Below are 19,382 nucleotides of genomic sequence, written 5' to 3' on the forward strand. Positions count from 1 at the left end.
TGAGCTGTACAGACTCCGCCCTCTTCTGGAAAGCGGGGTGGAGAGCTGCAGCTCATTTGCATTTAAAGTTCCATGCATGAAAACAGCGTGTTGTCCTTACACATTTAAAAATGTGCATTTATAACGTTCTGGTATAATAAATGTTCTGTGGGGTATTTTAAACTGAAACTTGAGACACCTAAGACTTGTATTACATCTTGTAAAAAGGCATAATAGGTCCCCTTTAAAGTGAATAGTCAGCCTATGGTGTGAGAACAAAGGGGATTGACATCGGTTTGTTCAGACAGTAGATCTACGATTCGAATACTGTACAGTATGTAACCTGTTTTGTGATGGTTAAGAGTAGGGTGGAGTACCGAAACCCAGTGCTAAAATAGCACCGTTACCTAAATAACCGGTATCGGACCGAATCAGAACGCAGATTTCAGTTCCTCATTTCGGTGCCGCCCACTTAAGTTCAAACGTGCTTTTTAGTAGTGCGAAATTCGGATCATTTTACTGACTCGGATCTTTGAGTCTCGTTCAGCAAAATGAACGCATCTTTTTTCGAGTCATTTCGAGTCATTTCGTTCATTTCACCAAAATGACATGTTAAATAGCCCAACACATCTAGTACTTATGAAAATGTTGATTACATTTTAAAACTACATAAAAATAAACTATAGGGTACTGCAACCAAAGCCAAATTATAAAACACTGAAATGTTTAATTAATTGATTAGTTGTTGGGTCCGGCTATTGCAGTCTAACTCTGTAATTTATCACATATTTATCACGTTTGTTCTCCGCCTCTCGTTTTCGAACTCCTCGAGAGGTTAGCTGTCGACTCGTCTGTGTCTGACTCTGATCAGATCTGGGGGCTGGGCCGCCCGGACCGTGCGTGACACAGGTCCAGAAACAAAAATGATTAGTTCTTACGAGTCTTTTGGGTTTGAGTCTTTCGTTCTTCCTGTTAGTCCCATAGAGTCTATGCTGTCAATAACGGAAACAGAAAAGATTAGATCTTTTGAGTCTCATGGTTTGAGTCGTTCGTTCTTTTGTCACATGACTTGTCACCGTATTGTACATTAGTTCACAACCTTTTTAGTAACTAGCACTTTTTAAATAATTCTCAGTTAATATCAGACATATACAAATATGGGAAATATATTGACTATTCAACAAATTCAATTAGACTAATTTTGAATCAACTGTGTTTATATATATATATATATATATATATATACAGTATATATATATACACACACACACACACACACACACACACACACACACACACACATACACACACACACACACACACACACACACACACACACACAGCATGGGACTGACAGGAAGAACGAAAGACTCAAACCCGAGACTCAAAAGAACTAATCTTTTCTGTTTCCGTAACTCTATGGGACTAACAGGAAGAACGAAAGACTCAAACTTGAAAGACTCGTAAGAACTAATCATTCGGAGATTTAGAGCTGATTCAGAGCCCATATGTTGCGTAATGTGCATGCGCGGTCAACACAAAATGAATGAATCACTCTCTGAGACAACTCGGTAGTCCCGAGTCATATTAAAGATTCGTTCAACATGAACGAATCGTTCATGAACGACACATCACTAGCGCTTTGGCTGGCGCTGAGCCAAAGACAGATCCGCTCAGTGCTCGTCAAATATCTTAACTATTCAGTGTTTTAAACTACATGTTTATTTTAGGTTTCAGACATTTAAATGCACTATTTAAATGTATATATTTAAGTATACTTTAAAGGTGTAATAAATTCTTCAATTAAAAGAATTAAAAAATGTATCATTTTGATGTCATCCACTGTTTTTTTGTGGCTCTTTTTTTTAAAGTACCGGTTTGGCACCGACCGTATCGTAAAAAACCCAAACGATACCCAACCCTATTTAAGAGTCACATCTCTTATGGAAAGGTTAATGCTGACGCTTGCTTAAATCTTTTCACAGGGGTAAAGGTGCTGAAAAAACAAACAGACCCGTCTTCACTTTTCCAGGAGGAAGAGGAGAACAGCGGAGAACGGAAAGAAAGTCAGACAAAGTCAAACTGACTGAATGATACGGGGAAGTGACATCATTTATTATATCCTTTGGAGCCGTTGTTTTAACTTTGTTTTTATGTAACTTTGTTTTCCCGATGATTAAAATAGTTTGAAAGTAAATTTCACCTTGCAGATGTTGACAGTGAATAGGCCTATAGTCATGCAATGTCACTCCAAAATGTAATTTCAGTTAATTTTTAGTAGTTTACTTTTTATTATTGTGTTGTATTTCATAATGAATTGTAAGAAAACTGATGCTCTGACGATGATGATTTAGCAATACATGGGGAGGAATGTGAAACCAATCACATCCTGCCACGTTATTTTTGATCACCTCATGTGGAAGAGCTTGAGGCATTGATGAATCTTTCTCTGACAGAAGCAATATTTTTGTATGGCTGTTTTGTATGCAGACGTGACTCTGAAGTCCCACGCGGCTGTTGTACAGCCTTCCGACTCTCTGACATGGGTCTGAAATGCGGGCATCATACATGGAGTTAAAGCTTGATCCATACTAACCATGGTTTGAAATTAACACCAGTGAAAATCCACTGTGGCGGGTAACCCATATCAACACACTGGCCAATTTGGGGGTGTGATTCATAAATTATGTTCTATCACTTTGCATGCTATCGCTATCAGGAGCCTTAAATGTTGCATAACAACGCGTTGTGGGTCACACACTGACACCAAAATTGAAATGTCCAGAGAAATACAAAATTAGAACACATTGTTTCTTATGACCGTACGCACGTCGACTGCACCCATCCACAGCGTCACTCACTCCACATAGTTTTCAAGTGAAATACAGCGATTTAGGACAAATATGTGTACGTACTGACTTCAGATTGCTCATTTTTCAGTTACAGGTTTGTTTTCGTGGCTTTAATAAATATACTTCATATCCTAGAGAAATAATATAGATTGCGCATTCTCTTTCCGTTTTTTTCTCAAGTACCTTAATTCAAACTCATCGACATGTTGTGATTATTAACAGTTTTGGGCTGCCGTCCTAAACGTGAGAACGCATGAACAGAATGACGCAAATGGTGTGAGATAAGCCTGGCTTGACTCTCTGCCAAAGCCATAGTATACAATTAAGAGGGCACTTTTATCAACCTGTTCTCATGAATGCCACATTTCCAGGACCTTAGGACAAAAAGTGCCCTAGAGTCTTTATTGATATGTGCACTTGTGCAGGTAAACTCATGGAAATTTTAAGAGAAGAGAATTTAGTTTGTTTCCATTTTATTTAATGGAATGGTATCCGCAAACAGAGTGATTGATTGAAAGCGATACAATGATTCAGAATCAGGTTTAATAATACATGACTTTGATAATATGGTTTATTTCTGATGTATTTGTTTTGGCTAGTAAAAGTTCTGAATGGCTGGTAATTTAAAAAATGTAGTAGCCAAATTGGTCTGTGAGTTAAAAAGTTAATTTCAAACCCTGATGCTAACATGGCTACTAGATTATTTTAGATCTTTTGCAACACACACAATTAGTTTTTTCTTTCCAGGAAATAATCAGCCTTCATCAGTCACAATGTCAGAAGACGTTTCTATACTATAACATGGCATATTTGTTTGTGTGTAAATGCATTTGATCAGATGAGAGCTTGTTAACAGCACCCTATTCATATTTTTAACATTAAATCTTTAGTACATTTGTTGAACAAGTATTTCCAACAAATGTACTCATGAATTACAAAAATGTAAAACATCTCAGTCTCTCATGTGTGACTTCAGTAGCACATTTATGAAGTTTATAAAGCCTTAACAATTAATGGTTAAGCTCACAAAACTAAGACACGTCTAGGTACATTTCCTCCACAAAAAAAAAATACAAAGAAACCTTTTTTTTAAATAAATTGTTGCATAAAAATTTTTTTTGGTGTGATGACATTTTCATGACAATTAAAATCCCCCTCCACAATTCTCATGAATGCAAAACATTGATATATTAAACTTAAAATTATACGTTACAATTGTATTGTACTGTATATGTATTGTACAGTTTCTATAGTGGTATTTGTTGTACTGAATTTATGATGGTTTTAGAAAGCAGAATGTATAGCCTATATATCATGTGGATGCAACTTTTCTTTTGCATTGTAATAACAATATTTCGGGGACAAATGTTCTTAATTGTAATGAAAACAATGGCAATACAATACATGTAAAAGCTTCACCCTTAAAAAAAATCACTTTTAAGTTAAAATTTCAACAGATATTCTACAGGTGTTTCTGTCATTCTGACTGATAAGTGAGACGCAGTCTTCTTTTTTTGATGCGTTTCTGTTTAATAAACGTACTTTTTACAATCGAACTGACCCTGAGCTCAAATGTGCTTTTAACCTCTGTGTGTGAAGGTGATGACAGACATAACCTCAACCCTGAAATAAGATACAGATGACAAAAATCTTGTTTTCTGCCATTTATGTCATATATAATGCAAAAAATGTATCAGTATTTTCACATAAACATTATAAAACATGATACAGTGATTTGGTAGCATATGTTGTTCAGCATGTTCTGAGATTCTGAGGAACAGTGTAATGCACAATGGCTGTGTTCAGAAAAGCATACTACTCTTACAGTGTCTGTGGTATCTAGACAGTATGTATAAAGGGCACAGTATGCATGAACTCCCGACTGATCTTCTACATCTGCCAAATGTGCAGTATACACTGAATAATGTATCCCATAATGCAATGTGCTTAATTTGATCCCTTCATTTCCAGTGTCATGAAAGGGGTGCGATATTAGCCACCGAATGTCAATGCAATGTTTTGAATGCTAAACAGAGCATATTATAACATGTTTTTTGTTACAAAATGCATTCTGTTTCACTATTTTAAACAGTATCCAGTGAGTAGTAAGTTAGTATTCCATTCCGAACACACCCAAATGTATGCAACATTTATTTAGACACTGCCATGTACTGTACTAAAATACTGTATGGATTTAAAGGGACACAGTTCTGTTCATTGAAAGGACATCATGTTGTTTGTTAAAATGAAATATCGCCCCCTTGAGGACATGTACCTCTACTGTTAGGTAAAAATTGGCTCATGATTTCATAGGTGGTATGTTCTACTAAAATTTTACAGCTGCACATACTAAACGTGTCATGCTACAATAATAATCATTTTAAATTAAATAAAAAAAGCTCTTAATGGATTGTTCTGGAAATTGGAGGGAATAACATTCATAAGTCTTCAGAGACACATCATGCCAGAATGAAGTCAAATATTCCATTTCTGACCTAACGTGTCGCAAAGAGCTGGTAAGCATGACCGCATCGAGAATAAAATATGGAAACTAATTGTGGTGCAACGTGTAGCTGCGTATTCTTTAATAAATAACGACACAGTCTACAAACAAAGAAAAAAAAAACCCTAACGGAACCAACAGGAAAAAGCCCAGGAAGCAAATAGGTTGCATTTCAGGGACTCGCTAAATCCTCCTCAAGGGATGATAGAGGTCTGTCTCCAGCAATAACACAGTTGCCATGACAACATCGCACACTACCATCTCTAGGAGTCGCTCCGTGGACATTCCGTGCGTCCGTCTGCACAATTGACCCTCTGAGCCCGAGAGTATAATAGCATTACAATACAATGAGGACAATGCTATGTACATCATCCTGTTTCTGATTAAAACCATTCAGGCTCCGTACCGTTCGGGTGACGTCAGGCGCTTTTACCGTTCCAAGGCAGAGTTTCTGAACTGTGTTCCTCTGATGAACCGTCACCCGGTCCCTCCAAAGGGGACTGAAAACTCTGGTCCAGAGAGTCCTGGGATGAGTGAGTCGAGTCCGTGTTGTTAATTTCGTTCAGGGACTTGGACTCTGAGTCGAGGCTCCCTCTGGCTGGACTGCTGCGGGACAGCATGACTTGTGTGTTCCTCATGGACTCCTCTTCAAGGTCTGACATTCTCTCGTGTTGCTTATTGGCCAGCTCTGGGGAAAGACAGGAAGTGAGATCAGATTTGGGATACTTTATTATCCCCAGGCGCTGCGAAGAAGAGCTGTGTTATCAATAGAGGTTAATAACCTAAAAAAGGATATATTGATTCTTTTTGGCATAGATAATGGAAGGAAAGGCATACAGGATTCTTACTTTTTTTCTTTTTAAAAATTATTTATACATTCTTAAATAGTTTTAGGTTAGTTAAAAAACTTTTTCCAACTTTGGTCACAGCATAACTCCCATTCTTCCATTTGTGTCTTTCCCCACAATTTTAATAACTTTACTATTATTCTAAAACAACAGTAATAAATATATCTGCAAGCAGCATTTGGGGCCAAGCACAACAGAAGCAAACAAATAAGCTAGCAGCAGAAAAAAATTATTAAGGACATTTGGACAATTTTTAATAAAAAGGTTGAAAACCCACATAAATACATTGAGTTGTATAGAGCCAAGCCGAGTTTCGTAACAATACCCTATTGCGCTCATGAAATACAGCATTTTACTACACAATTAAAAATGGTCCATATGGAAAAATTGTTTATCTTTTGACTCAGCATGCCGCCACTTTTATGATTTTTGGGCAAACCATTCAAAAGTTATAAGCAAAAATAGCCATTTTTCATTTTTTTAATCTCCGAACCATTTGGTGGCGTTGAAGCAAAATGCAGCATGTAGCCTCAGGTCATCTTGTGATGATCTGTACCAAGTTTAGTCGGAATACGACAGTGTTGCGGAGATACAGCTTTAAAGGGCAAGTTCAACCAAAAATTTATATTTGATTGGACCCCATTGACATGCATTCTACAAACAACGGTTGGAGTTAAAAATCTTCATTTGTGTTCTACTGAAGAAACCAACACACCTACATTTTGGATGCCCTGGGGGTAAGCAGATAAACATCACATTTTCATTTTTGTGTGCACTATCCCTTTAAGTCTATTTTCGCTAGAGCTATACGTAAAATGAGTTTGTGTGTTATTAAAAAAACAAATGACGTTGTAGGGTTCAATCGAATCACCACGAGCCACGGAATCAGAGGGAAAAAAAGATTTTTGTTTCTAAAGTTATTAGCACAAACATTAAGTTTTGGACAGTTGGTGGCGCTAGAGGGATTGAGTTAGAGACTTCAAATTTGCTATGGTGACATTTCAGACTGCCCTCTATCTGTGCCAAATTTCCAAATTTCAGAACTTTCCTTCACCTTTTAGCGGTTCACATCATTTTATTGATTGGTTTTAAGTCATTTTGTTTTAATTCATCCTTAAAGGAAGTGTGTGTAAGATTGTGGCCAAAACTGGTACTGCAATCACTATCCCCTCTCTCCTCTCCCCCTGACTCGAGGTTGCCAGATCGGCTGCAGGACTAGCAGGAACGTTTGTATCTGCAGCTGTGGAAACTAGAGCAGATCTGGCAACCCGGATGCAGAAACACTACTGACTTCATGATTGGTCGATAGGTGGAGGGCGGAGCTTCAGGCCAAAACACAACATGTCAACATCAACATCAGTTGAGGACTGCATCAACAACTTTTAAATGACAATATCCTGACCGGACTACTGTCATCAGTGACAAGTATTTGAAATGAACATGATTTCTTAATGTCTAGTGACATATCAGGGCCATTTTATGATTCATTGAAATACATTTCTTACATACAGTTCCTTTAATTTTAATTACATTTTATAAACTAAGCAGGTGAAAAACAGACTTTATCACTAGAACACTGTGAAATAGCATTATATAGAACATTTTTGACATAAAAATCAAGAAGCATAGAATTCTATATAGAACCCCATTGAACCTTTTTTCTAAGCGTGCATGTTGACTGTATAGAAACACAAACAGATGCGTGCACACCTTGAACAGACAGCTCTTTCCAGCGCTCCTTGTTGTTCTGGATGATCTCGGAGAGCAGGTTTCGGACATGTTTCAGGTCGATGCCGCCCAGAGAGTAGTCTGTAGCGCCTCCTTGCTCGTCATTCGAACCCCGACCGCTGTGTCTCTGCACCGACTCCACCACCGTAGCCGAGGCCCGAACCGTCAAACTGCACCACACGAGCAGATTACAGACGGATTATCATCCCTGAATCAAACACCTTTATCATGATGAACACGTGACCATCTCCTCACCTTGACCTGCGGACACCCCCAGATTTTACAGCTTCCTCTATGAGAGGACTAATAATCTTCTCTGTGGTGTCGACCAGAACAGAGAACGTTGGTTCGACGATAAAATCGATGAACCCTTTGAGGGAAAAACAATGTTGTTTGTTTAGAAAGCTCTTTAACCAGCTAGAAACTCATTAGCAATAATGGCTTTTGATTCAATCAAGGCGTCTGTAGTTATTGTGTCATTAAATCAAACCACATTTATTTTATGAGCTACATTAAACATTAAGCATGTTATTGTTTCAGCGGCCTCTTGATGGCAGTAAAGAGCTGAGCATGACTGTATGGATGTGTTCATAACAGCATAGTAACATTATTCTATGATACTATTCGCTTATACTATAATATTTCTACAATATTATACAATGTATACTTGGCACAGTTATGCACAGTTTGCATAGATTACATGGATGTTCATGAGCGGCATCCAGTTGTCATCTTGGAAGAAAATAAATAATTACTTGCCATTTATTCATTTATTGTTAGTTATCCTGAAAATTATAAATGAAATATAATTCAACTAAAAAAACAAATCTAAACAAAATTATAAAAATGATACACAACAGGATAACATTTTATGTAAAACCATCTTGACTATTAACTGTTCGAAATGTATATTGTTGTGGATTTAAAGGTTAAAAGCTCAGAAAAAGTAGCACTCTGGAAGAAAAAAAATGAAGATGCAAAAAAATTCTGATATTGCTTCTACCATCAACCTTAAAAATAGAAGGTCAAGTTGAGCACATTGCATTGTGGGACAGTATTCCATGCAGTCTGTTTCTTTAGGCAAATGTAGCCGTTTGTGTGTTCTATACATACAGTTTGCCATGTAAGCAATCATACATCCTACAGTGTATCTTACAGAGATAATAGAAGTAGTATGTGAGTGCTGTTCCAAACATGGCCTGGGCTATCAGATAAAGGTGTGTGTAAGTGTGTTAGTTTTACCTATCTGAGACTGGGCAATCATGGTGGCTTTCCGATCACATAGCGGAGAGAACGGCAGCCCTAGTTCTGCCTCCTTGTCACCCTGCAGAGACGATAAAAGAATTACTCACATGGCTCAGAGCCTTGTGAATAGTCTAATAAAACTTTCCTCTTCCCTATTTGTTCTTGAGAAGCCAAGCAGACAGAGACATCGTGTACCCGTGATTTCTGAGCCAACATGATTTTGAGTGCAACTTCCAAAGCAAACTCACAATACAAACAGATCCTGCTTGTTAAGTTAAGCTGCAACTTTGCTTGGTTATTAAAAAGGCAGCGGCTATTTGCATTCTATTTACTTTACACTAAGTGTTAATAGCAACTAGATTATATTTACACTCAGTGAAAATAACATATTTTCTTAGCGATAGATTATATATACACTACGTGCAAATAACTGTAGATTTTTCTTAGCGATAGATGATATATATACTAAGTGCAAATAACTGTAGATTCAAGTGAAAATAGTGATATATTCTATTTACACCATATAAAAGTAGCAGTTCTCTGCCATATAAATAGTAATTACATGTCATTTATCATTATTTTGACAGGTACATACTATTTGCACCTCAGTACATTAACAGGATGCAATAATAACAGTGTAAATTATTATTTTTATTTAAATTATTAAATGTAATTCCGCCTTATAAAGGGACAATAAAATCCCTTTCTTACACCTATCCCTAACCATACCCAATAAATGCTTTGTATTATTATTAAACATTTTGTTTGGCATTTTATTTCCACATTTAGAAACTTTTCTTTTTTTCTTAATAAATGTCTTTCCGATGTGTGATGAGAGAAGAGCAAGCTCTACAAAAGGTGCATTCGAAGCCATGATCGCGACAAAACAGTGATCTATTAGCCATGCATGCGCTTTACTGATTGCGCCACTGAGGATGTTGAATTATGGGCGGGTTTTTTTCAATCTTGTTTGGCACAGCCAGGCATTGTTAGGCAGAGCTAGTGCGGATAGCACTTGCCAACGAGGCACGCTATTTGCATTTAGTGCGAATAGACATTCTGAACTAAAAAAATTATATATTTTCTTTGCTTATCTGATTAGAATTTCCAAGTTCCCTCACTCTCTCTTTCTATAAAATGGTGTAGTATTTACTTTGAAACAATTTTCACTCAGAAATTGCAAGTACATTTCCCAAATAATTAAAAAGAAACAGAAACATATTGAATTAAACATGCAGTTATGAAGCAGAAAGACTGAACATATTTCTACTTGTCTATAACTTTAAAAAAATATTTTTTTGTATACACTGCCCGGCCAAACGAAAGAAAGAAAGAAAGAAAGAAAGAAAGAAAGAAAGAAAGAAAGAAAGAAAGAAAGAAAGAAAGAAAGAAAGAAAGAAAGAAAGAAAGAAAGAAAGAAAGAAAGAAAGAAAGAAAGAAAGAAAGAAAGAAAGATCAACATTACACACCAGCCAATCAGTGATTAAGCCAATCAGGACAGGGGGACGATTAGGAGGCCATGATGGACAGAGGCCAATGGGAAAATTTGGCCAGGATGCCGGGGTTACTTTTTTTATTCTGAAGGATTTTTAATAACCACAGAGAGTCAGGACCTTGGTTTAAAGTCTCACGTCTCATGTTCAGGCGCATTGTTGGTGCGTTGCTATTTTGAGGCAACTGAAAACTAAAGGTATGTTTGACTGGCGCCCTTTACTGTACATGCGTGAACTTGCATTTTTACCTTGAGGCTTATTATTTTAATTTTGGTGCGAAAGGATCTTTACATTTACAGAACTTTTTTGTTATAAAAAAAAAACTGAAAAAACAAACAAGCCAGGTGAGAAAAAGTAACGCAAAAGTAATGTAACACATTGCGTTTCTTAAAAGTAACGCAATTAGTTACGTTTTAAGGGAGTAACGTCATATTGCAATGCATTACTTTTTCAAAGTAACTTTCCCCAACACTTCTGGTGTATGTCTAATTCAAAAATATAATTTTACCTACTATACATTGCATGTTTTTTTTATTTGGTCATCATGTGCATAAGCTCTTTGATGGAGTCCATCTTTCTCTTGCAATTTACCCAGATAATGTTTGTGTCTGTAGTACGTGTGTGTACTGGGAGTTCTGCTAGTGTTATTGTAGACAAATATTGAGATGTGTGTACCTGTCTGAAGAACTCCTCCATAAGGGCTTGAGTCCAGCGGTAGTGCAGCTTCCAGCCCTTAGCGGGGTGGCTGATATCAGCCGCGTGCAGCATCAGCGACAGCACTTTAGCCTTGTCTATTCTGATAGACACACATTCATCACAGCTTCATCAGTCAGATACAAAGATAGAAAGTCTGTTAACAAATAATGAATCCAGAAATTACACAATCACACTTACACACATAAGTCGAAAAAATACTAACAACAAATGTATTTCATAACAAATACAATCTATATGTATTATGATATGGCCAAACACATGTGACACTGAAGACTGGAATAACTTACATTTAAAAAAAAAAAAAAAATTCAAATAGAAAACAATATTATTTCACAATATTACAGTATTTTTACTGTATTGTATCATATAAATGAAATACCTTTTTGAACTGTACTTTTACTTTACGCCCTATTTGCTGTATTATATAAATCTGCCTTTGGCTCTGACAAAAAAAGTAAACAATTAAAAGAAAACAGAAATAGACTGTCGGCAGACATAAAGTGAATTTTAAAATAAACTTTAAATAGGAAACTTAAGACGTCAAGAGTCTTAAAATAACTCTAGTTGAAGTCCGGATAAAATCATTTCTGACGACAAAACAAAGGATTTCTTGCATCAGAAGCACGCATTTGAAATGCCTCATAGATCTGAAATGCTTTTTGTCCTATGAATTGGGAAAATAGATCCTGGAGTTCTAGTTGTTTTTTTTCCAATATTTTTATGAGCCTGTTTAATGATCTGTTTGGAGCTTGATAGACGCAGGAACAAAAAAATATAATTTATAACAAAAGAATGAATAAGCTATAGAAAAGTCAGTTGACGCATTTATTTCATCACACGGTACATGCGTCATACCACCCAGCTCTAATGAGTTCTACGCAAGAAGAATGACACATTCTCATAAGGAAGACACACCTTCACACTCATTCACTGACACCCTCATGATCTCAAACGCTGAGAGAGAACAGCAGGAGTGTCACTCACCCCTCCGGCTGCTGCAGCGTGTTCCTCATCGTCTTGATCTGCTGGAAATGGCAGGACATATCTGTGCTCATGACCATCTCGATCACCAGCGTACGCAGCTCCCTGTGGACACAGCACAACATCAGAACTCCCAGAACAGATCCTCCATCCCCAAAACGAACTGTCTGAGGACATAATGTCAGTGTTTCCCAGAACTGAGTGACAAACCCTAGTGTACCTCCAGTCATCTTTTGAGAGATTGACCAGGATGTTCATCTCATCCTCTTGCATGAGTCTGTAGGCTGCGCTCACGTGATGGTTTTCCAGAACCGAACGATCGTTGTACAGGATGGCCACTTCTGATCTGTGCAGAAGCAAAGGAAGAAGAGTCAAAAAATACCCCGTGTTCCAATTTTTGACACCTTTATGCCATTGTAGTCCTTTTTAAAAGGTTAGTACACAAAAAATTTAATTCCTTCATTACTCCATTTATTCACCTTCATGTCATTCCAAGTCTGAACGACTTACTTTCTTTCTTTTGTGGAACACAAAAGACTTTCTACACTACAGTATTTGTGAAAGCTTATTGTCACCAGGGGCTGTCAAGCTTCAAAAGACAAAAAAAAAAAAAAACACACACACCATAAAAATAGCCTGAAAGTAGATATGACTCATGTAGTACCTTTGAAGTCTTTTGAAGTTTCGTGTGGTGAAAAGAATGACATTTAAAAGTTATTTTTCACTGTTGCAATTGGCATTTGGCATCATTGATGTCAAACTTGGCATCCCAGATCTAAATGGGCGTTTAAATTTAACACAAGATCCTAGTTGCACTTGGATATATTCTTTTTTTTTCATATTCATAACGTTGGTAGAGGGACTAATGGTGCTTGGTTCCAAATAATGCCACATTTTGCACATTTCTCACCATACACTTGCAGTTGTTCTCACTCTGAAACCCTGGCCACTATATGCTTTCCTTGTTTGCAGAATAGCAGCTTGGACATTCTTCAGATTTCCTCCTTTTGTGTCCCATGCAAGAGGAGTCTCAAACCTTTTCCACCGCAGGAACTTTCTCCAGGAACTAGGGACTTTTGGTGGTACGCTGTATGTTTTGACCGCAGGGACCAGGGTCTAAATGAAGTCCTGGGTAAAACAAAAATTCCCCTCAGAAAGTCCCTGCTCATGAGGTAGTACTTTTTCAAAGTTCAGGAACTTTCAGGGGTGGGACTTGGGCACTGAATACGCTGATTGGTTGAATTCATGCAGCATTTTGATTGGTTGACGCAGCATTTTATTTTAACCACCATTTTTAAAAGTTTGTTGCGGTGCGTGCAGTAAGAGTTTTTTGCTATTTGAATCAGCAATGGAGTTTAAAAAATACGGCCGATGGACCGACGACGAGGTTTATTAAGCTTATATGCGGAGGACGAAATCCAGCAGGAACGGGAAAATCACGTGCAGTCACCAGACTAATTTGTTCCTGGGAAAAAAAATTCTAGGTAATTTAATTGGAAATTAAGCTTAAATGGATTTATGAAGATTAACAAATAACCTTTTTATTAACAATTTTTATTTTAGAAAACCATAAGTGTTGTGTTTTTTTTTAAATGATCATGTCACATTATGATACTGCAGAAGTCATTCCATTGCGTTCTTTTGTGTTTTTTTTTAAATGATCATGTCACATTATGATACTGCAGAAGTCATTCCATTGCGTTCTTTTGTGTTTTTTTTTTTTTTTTTTTATGGCCCATAGAATATTTTGTTGTATCAATATCTGAGCATGCAGTATATCAAAAGAAAGCATACCCTCTGCTTTTCAACAAACAAACAAAAATGTTTTACTCTTGCTTCATGGCCTTGAAGTTTCATTAAAAAACGCAACATTTTGAAGAAAAATCATGTTTTTGTGAAAGACTGCATCCAGATCAGATTCAGAGCGATGATCAAACACAGATAGAGTAGATCGAGTCCATCAACACCCCTAATGATGCAGCCTGGTCTCATCGTTAATACGTAGGTATTAATACGTTACTTTCAAAGAGACTAAACGTACGTCTTAGTACGTTTGGAGAAGTGCTAAAATGTAAAATATAGACGTATTTCCAACATTTAAACGTAGTATTATTACATTTTTACAGCTAAAAAAAGTAAAATATTTACGAATCCATCATGAAATCTTTTTTGTTAAGAATACAAAACTTTATACTGGTAAAAACATTGTTTTTTTTTTGTTATATCATAAAGATATCTATATAATTTCCCTTTGACCATTTTATTGATTAATGTACGATCCCTTAACACTACCCCAAACCTAAACCTACCAATTTAATACAGAATATAAAGAAAATAAAAGGTAAAACGTTGGAAAATGACGATTTTGATAACAATATAGCATTAAAAAAAATATTTTGAACAGCTAATCCTACACTTACCCCTAAACCTACCCATTAGCATTTATTAAAACAACGTACTGTTATAAATCAAAGCATAACAGACAGACCAGTGTACTCACAATAATTTATTTATTGCAAAAATGTCAAAAGCGGTACCAAAAGTAGTTCAAATGAAGATGTGTTGCAGTCGCAGTCCTCTCTGGTGGTATATAACGCTAATAGTTTTGTATGAGGTACAGAGCAGAATGTTAGCTATTAATCAATGAAAATATTAATACGGCTTCTCTCCGTGAAGTTGAGCGTTTCCCATTTCAAATACAAATCGACTGAAACATGGCATGTCAAAAATCTGTGACGAAGCAGGCGAGAGCCAATGAGCGTTCGATGCCACTGCCGTAAATCATGTCGTAACGCTTCATGAGGGCGCGTTTTTTAAATTTGAATTCATATTCATAACGAGTGCGAGATTTGATGTTTACCGTCGCGCTACTGAGAGGAGATGAAGATCACCGGGCTCAATTTTAGATTTGTTTCTCGCAAACATATGGATTCTAACGATTTGGATTACAGCAAACGAATAAAGTGTTGCGTTTTGTGAATTGATGTTGTGTTTTGGTGTATATTGTGATCGCCAGTTGCTGAATAGGAGAAAATGCCTTTTTATGTCTCACAGCAAACAACAAGCTAAATACTACAAAATGGTTGGCAAGAATGTTATTCATCTGACGGTTTTAAAATTCAGTCTTCTTTTAACATTATCTAGTCATCCGAAATGAGTTTGTAGCAGAAGTCACGAGAGCAAAATGTTATTTTATATTTCTGTTATTTTATATTAGGTTGATTAACTTAGTAAAATGCATTTAATAAATGTGACTGAAAACATGTATTGATGTGACTATTGGATATAAAATAAACAATATTAATACCACAATTTATGGGAGCCTGGTAACTTACACGTACACACTTGGATACGTAGATAATTTACATTTTAGTGCTGTCAATACGTCAATATTGTACATTTTAGTGCTGTTAATAAGTCAGTATTGTACGTTTTATTGTGTGTGAAAACGTTAGTAAATGTACGTGTAGTAGAATCACACTTTACGTAAAAATACTCACGTATTTTCATGAGATCACGTTGAATGATGTCACAGTCCTGTAGCTGTCCTGGGTCCACATCTCATTCACTAACATTAGATCGTTTTGATTTATACGCTGTTTAATGTTGATGATCACGTTATTTTACATGCATCTGCTTTCATACGCGTTGTTATTCTTTACTCATTCAGAAGATGCCTAATAGTGCCCCCTACAGTATAACAGTGAAAACAAAGAAACCCAGAGAATTCTGTGTTTGGCAGGGATGCGTTCTCACAAATAACAGAAAATTAGGTGTTTAGCAGGGAAACAGTTAAAGATAATGGGAGATGAGACTCAAGATTTATTGCACGTTTTGCCCAAAACATATTAAGAGACTAGGTACAATCCTTTTAGACCATGCACCTGGCACACAGTCCATTTTTCCCGTTGTTATACTAGCAGAAGTGGATTTGGACACACCCTAAGTGCACGTGAGTGAACGCAAAGTACTCGGGGGAACGCAAAACACAAAAGGGCCCCACTTTATATTAGGTGGTATTAAGTACTATGTACTTACATCAAAAAATAAGTACAAAGAATCGAATTGTATTGCAAAGCACTTTTTCTGATATTGAGGTGGGATACGGGTAGAGTTAGGCACAGGTGTGATGATATGGGTAAGTTTAAGGGTAGGGTTTTGGGTAAGGGAAGTGCCAATTGTGTATTTACAAATGTAATTACAGAAATTAGTTACAGATGTAATTACATGCAGGTATTTTTTAAAATGTAAGTACAATGTAAAAACATGTATGTACACAATAAGTGCATTGTATCAAATGATTAATTAAAATGTTAGTACATAGTAGTTAAGGCCACCTAATATAAATTGGGTCCCACAAAAGCATTGACTTCCCATCTCATTTTTTCCACCAGCATAGGGCTCCCCACAGGGCTCCGTACCTCAAGAACATTATATAGCCAAAAAAAAAAAGTTTCTTAGTAAGAACAGGGGTTCTTTTTCTGAACCAAAAGTCCTGAAGAACTCTATTATATCTTACTGCAAGTTTCTGTCAGTATCCACCTTTTCACCTTTCTTTCCACACAAATACATTTGCAAGAAAATCCCTATCCTCCAGCGAGCTAGACAGACATTACAGAAGAGATTTACTTTTCATTCTCGTGAGGAGAAAATCTGAGGTGAGCTACAAAACGAGGTGGAACATGAGCTGTAATCAGAGACATTAAGAGTAATAGCTCCATTTTTCCCATTACACAAGCCTTGTCTCCCAAAAGTCCCTGATGATGGAATGCTCCTTCAAAATCACTAGTACACTGCAGCACCGTCCATGCCATCAGGTTTTGTCTGCTGCAAAAGCTAGTGCTGTGATGTACTTCTTCGAGGAAGGATGTATGCGATGGTCTGTCATGCAAAATGAGGCCTGCTTCAAAAAGATCTCAAGGATCCTTTGGCATGTAATAATAATGTGAATAAGATGTCCGGCCTGACGTGAACCAAGACAGAGCAACAACATGAATGGAAATTCTGACGTAGATTCTGCCATTGAAGATTAATTGAAAACATGATAAATATCTCTCTCAGCCCGCGATAGCCCGCAAGGAAGATAAACTGTGTTAGAAACATAACCATTGGATTCTCTCTCTATTACAAATGCACACACACACACACTCTCACACACACCTACGCAGGCAGCATTTTAATGCATCACAGATGCATTACATTTGTTCCAGATGGTAGGTAGCATCCTTATGTTTCTGAGACAGTATTACATGCATCCTTTGCAGAGAAGATTTCATAATGTATTGTGACAAGCTTGCTTTAGTACAAATATCTGTTTAAGATGGTGGCAAAAGCAAAAGCAATGCTTTAAATATTTTAAAAAATACGAATAAATGTCACATGGCTGTATTTTATAGGGAAAAAAAATAAATCATATTAAATTATATTAATATTGATTAATAACGAAAACATGTTTAAATAGTAAATAATAAATATATAAAAATACTAAATAAATATCTTGATTATGTCTACATTTTAATAAAATCTGCTCTCGATCAGGGTTATTTTTGGAAACTAAAACTATTAAAAACGTTTCGGTTAATTTAAATGAAGTTTAAATAAAATATAATATAAAACGTATTATTTTCTTTTTTTTAAAGTTTAAGTTGAAGCACTACAATTATTAACTGGAAATAAATAAAAATGTAATAAAAATTAAACTAAAACTGAAATAAAGAAATTAAATATAAAAATATAAAAACAAATAATATGACAAAATCGCATAATGCAATTACTGAAAATAAAAATAAAATGAACATGATCTGATTGAAAATATTAATAAAACTATAATAAATCAAAAACTAAAATAGCACTGCTCTAGACCATCAGGCTGGATGTGACGGTGTCTTTGGAAGCTAGTTTTCATAACGATTACCTTCATACAAAGATTCAGCACATCATTACAGCAGCTCATTTTAATTTTGGACAGTCAATTGAGATTATTGGCTGCTCTTTTTAGGAGGTCATCACACACCTGGTCTGGATGTGGAAGTTATTGGTCGTTCCAGTGTGTTCAAAGTCGTGGATAGCAGCAGCAAACACCATGGCCAATATTTCCAGTTCAGTGAGCCAATGCTGTGAGAGAGCAGACCAGTGAGCCATTACCCAAATAATCATCATTACCATCATTCAACATCATTAAAACGCATTTCAACAGCTGCGCACGTTAACCTGCAAGTTAAGACCTCAAGCGTATTGACTACAAACAGATGTCATATTTTTTTTTGTCAGAGCGAGACATGCATGCACAATTCACTGAGCACTCGCTCACCATAATGCCAGTGTGGAGCATCAGATAGTGTGCCGTCTGCGTGACATCCGCAGCGTGGATCAGATTGTGGTACGGGTTTCTGTGCTTGCTGTAGCCCATTTCCAGAGCTTCCACAAATGACACCAAGGAGGACACTGGAATCTACAGAGAAGAACAGTCCCATCACATTGTGAATGTGTTTGAAAGAAATGAAAGGTTGCACTTTATTTTACAGTACGTGCACTTTCAATGGCCTTACAGTGTACTTAACACCGACACTGAGTAATGTAAGGTAACTACATGGGTTAAAGGGTTAGTCCACCCAAAAATGAAATTGATGTCATTAATGACTCACCCTAATGTCGTTCCTCACCCGTAAGACCTCCGTTCATCTTCAGACACAGTTTAAGATATTTTATATTTAGTCCGAGAGCATATGCAAGTATATACACACTATACTGTCCATGTCCAGAAAGGGAATAAAAACATCATCAAAGTAGTCCATATGTGACATCAGTTAGTTAGTTAGAATCTCTTGAAGCATCGAAAATACAATTTGGTCCAAAAATAACAAAAACTACGACTTTATTCAGCATTGTCTTCTCTTTCGGGATTGTTTTCAATCCAATAAAGATTCAAACGGTTATGAATCAGCGTGTTGATTCATGATTCGGATCGAGTGTCAAACTGCTGAAATCATGTGACATTGGCGATCCGAATTATGAATCAACACGCTGATCAATAACC

General features: G+C 36.5%; 2 protein-coding genes across 4 annotated transcripts in view; one reads left to right on the forward strand and one right to left on the reverse strand.

Moving 5' to 3' along the window:
* ppp1r1c (protein phosphatase 1, regulatory (inhibitor) subunit 1C) overlaps positions 1-3,783 on the forward strand; it is a 44,420-nt gene extending 40,637 nt beyond the window's left edge. For both annotated transcript variants that reach the window (XM_067444446.1, XM_067444447.1), the window contains one exon: positions 1,965-3,783. In XM_067444446.1, the coding sequence (XP_067300547.1) occupies positions 1,965-2,065 (101 nt within the window). In that variant the 3' untranslated portion in view covers positions 2,066-3,783. The remainder of the gene's footprint in view (positions 1-1,964) is intronic.
* Positions 3,784-4,482: 699 nt separating this feature from the next.
* pde1a (phosphodiesterase 1A, calmodulin-dependent) overlaps positions 4,483-19,382 on the reverse strand; it is a 48,636-nt gene continuing 33,736 nt past the window's right edge. The window contains exons 6-14 of one of the 2 annotated variants that reach the window (XM_067444444.1): positions 18,657-18,797; positions 18,360-18,460; positions 12,567-12,692; positions 12,350-12,451; positions 11,324-11,468; positions 9,153-9,234; positions 8,166-8,280; positions 7,893-8,080; positions 4,483-6,022 (exon numbers count right to left, since the gene is read on the reverse strand). In XM_067444444.1, coding sequence (XP_067300545.1) covers positions 5,754-6,022; positions 7,893-8,080; positions 8,166-8,280; positions 9,153-9,234; positions 11,324-11,468; positions 12,350-12,451; positions 12,567-12,692; positions 18,360-18,460; positions 18,657-18,797 — 1,269 coding nt within the window. In that variant the 3' untranslated portion in view covers positions 4,483-5,753. The remainder of the gene's footprint in view (positions 6,023-7,892; positions 8,081-8,165; positions 8,281-9,152; positions 9,235-11,323; positions 11,469-12,349; positions 12,452-12,566; positions 12,693-18,359; positions 18,461-18,656; positions 18,798-19,382) is intronic. The other variant, XM_067444445.1, reaches the window with a different exon arrangement.

Source organism: Pseudorasbora parva, chromosome 5, assembly GCF_024679245.1.
Source record: "Pseudorasbora parva isolate DD20220531a chromosome 5, ASM2467924v1, whole genome shotgun sequence".
NCBI lineage: Eukaryota > Metazoa > Chordata > Actinopteri > Cypriniformes > Gobionidae > Pseudorasbora > Pseudorasbora parva.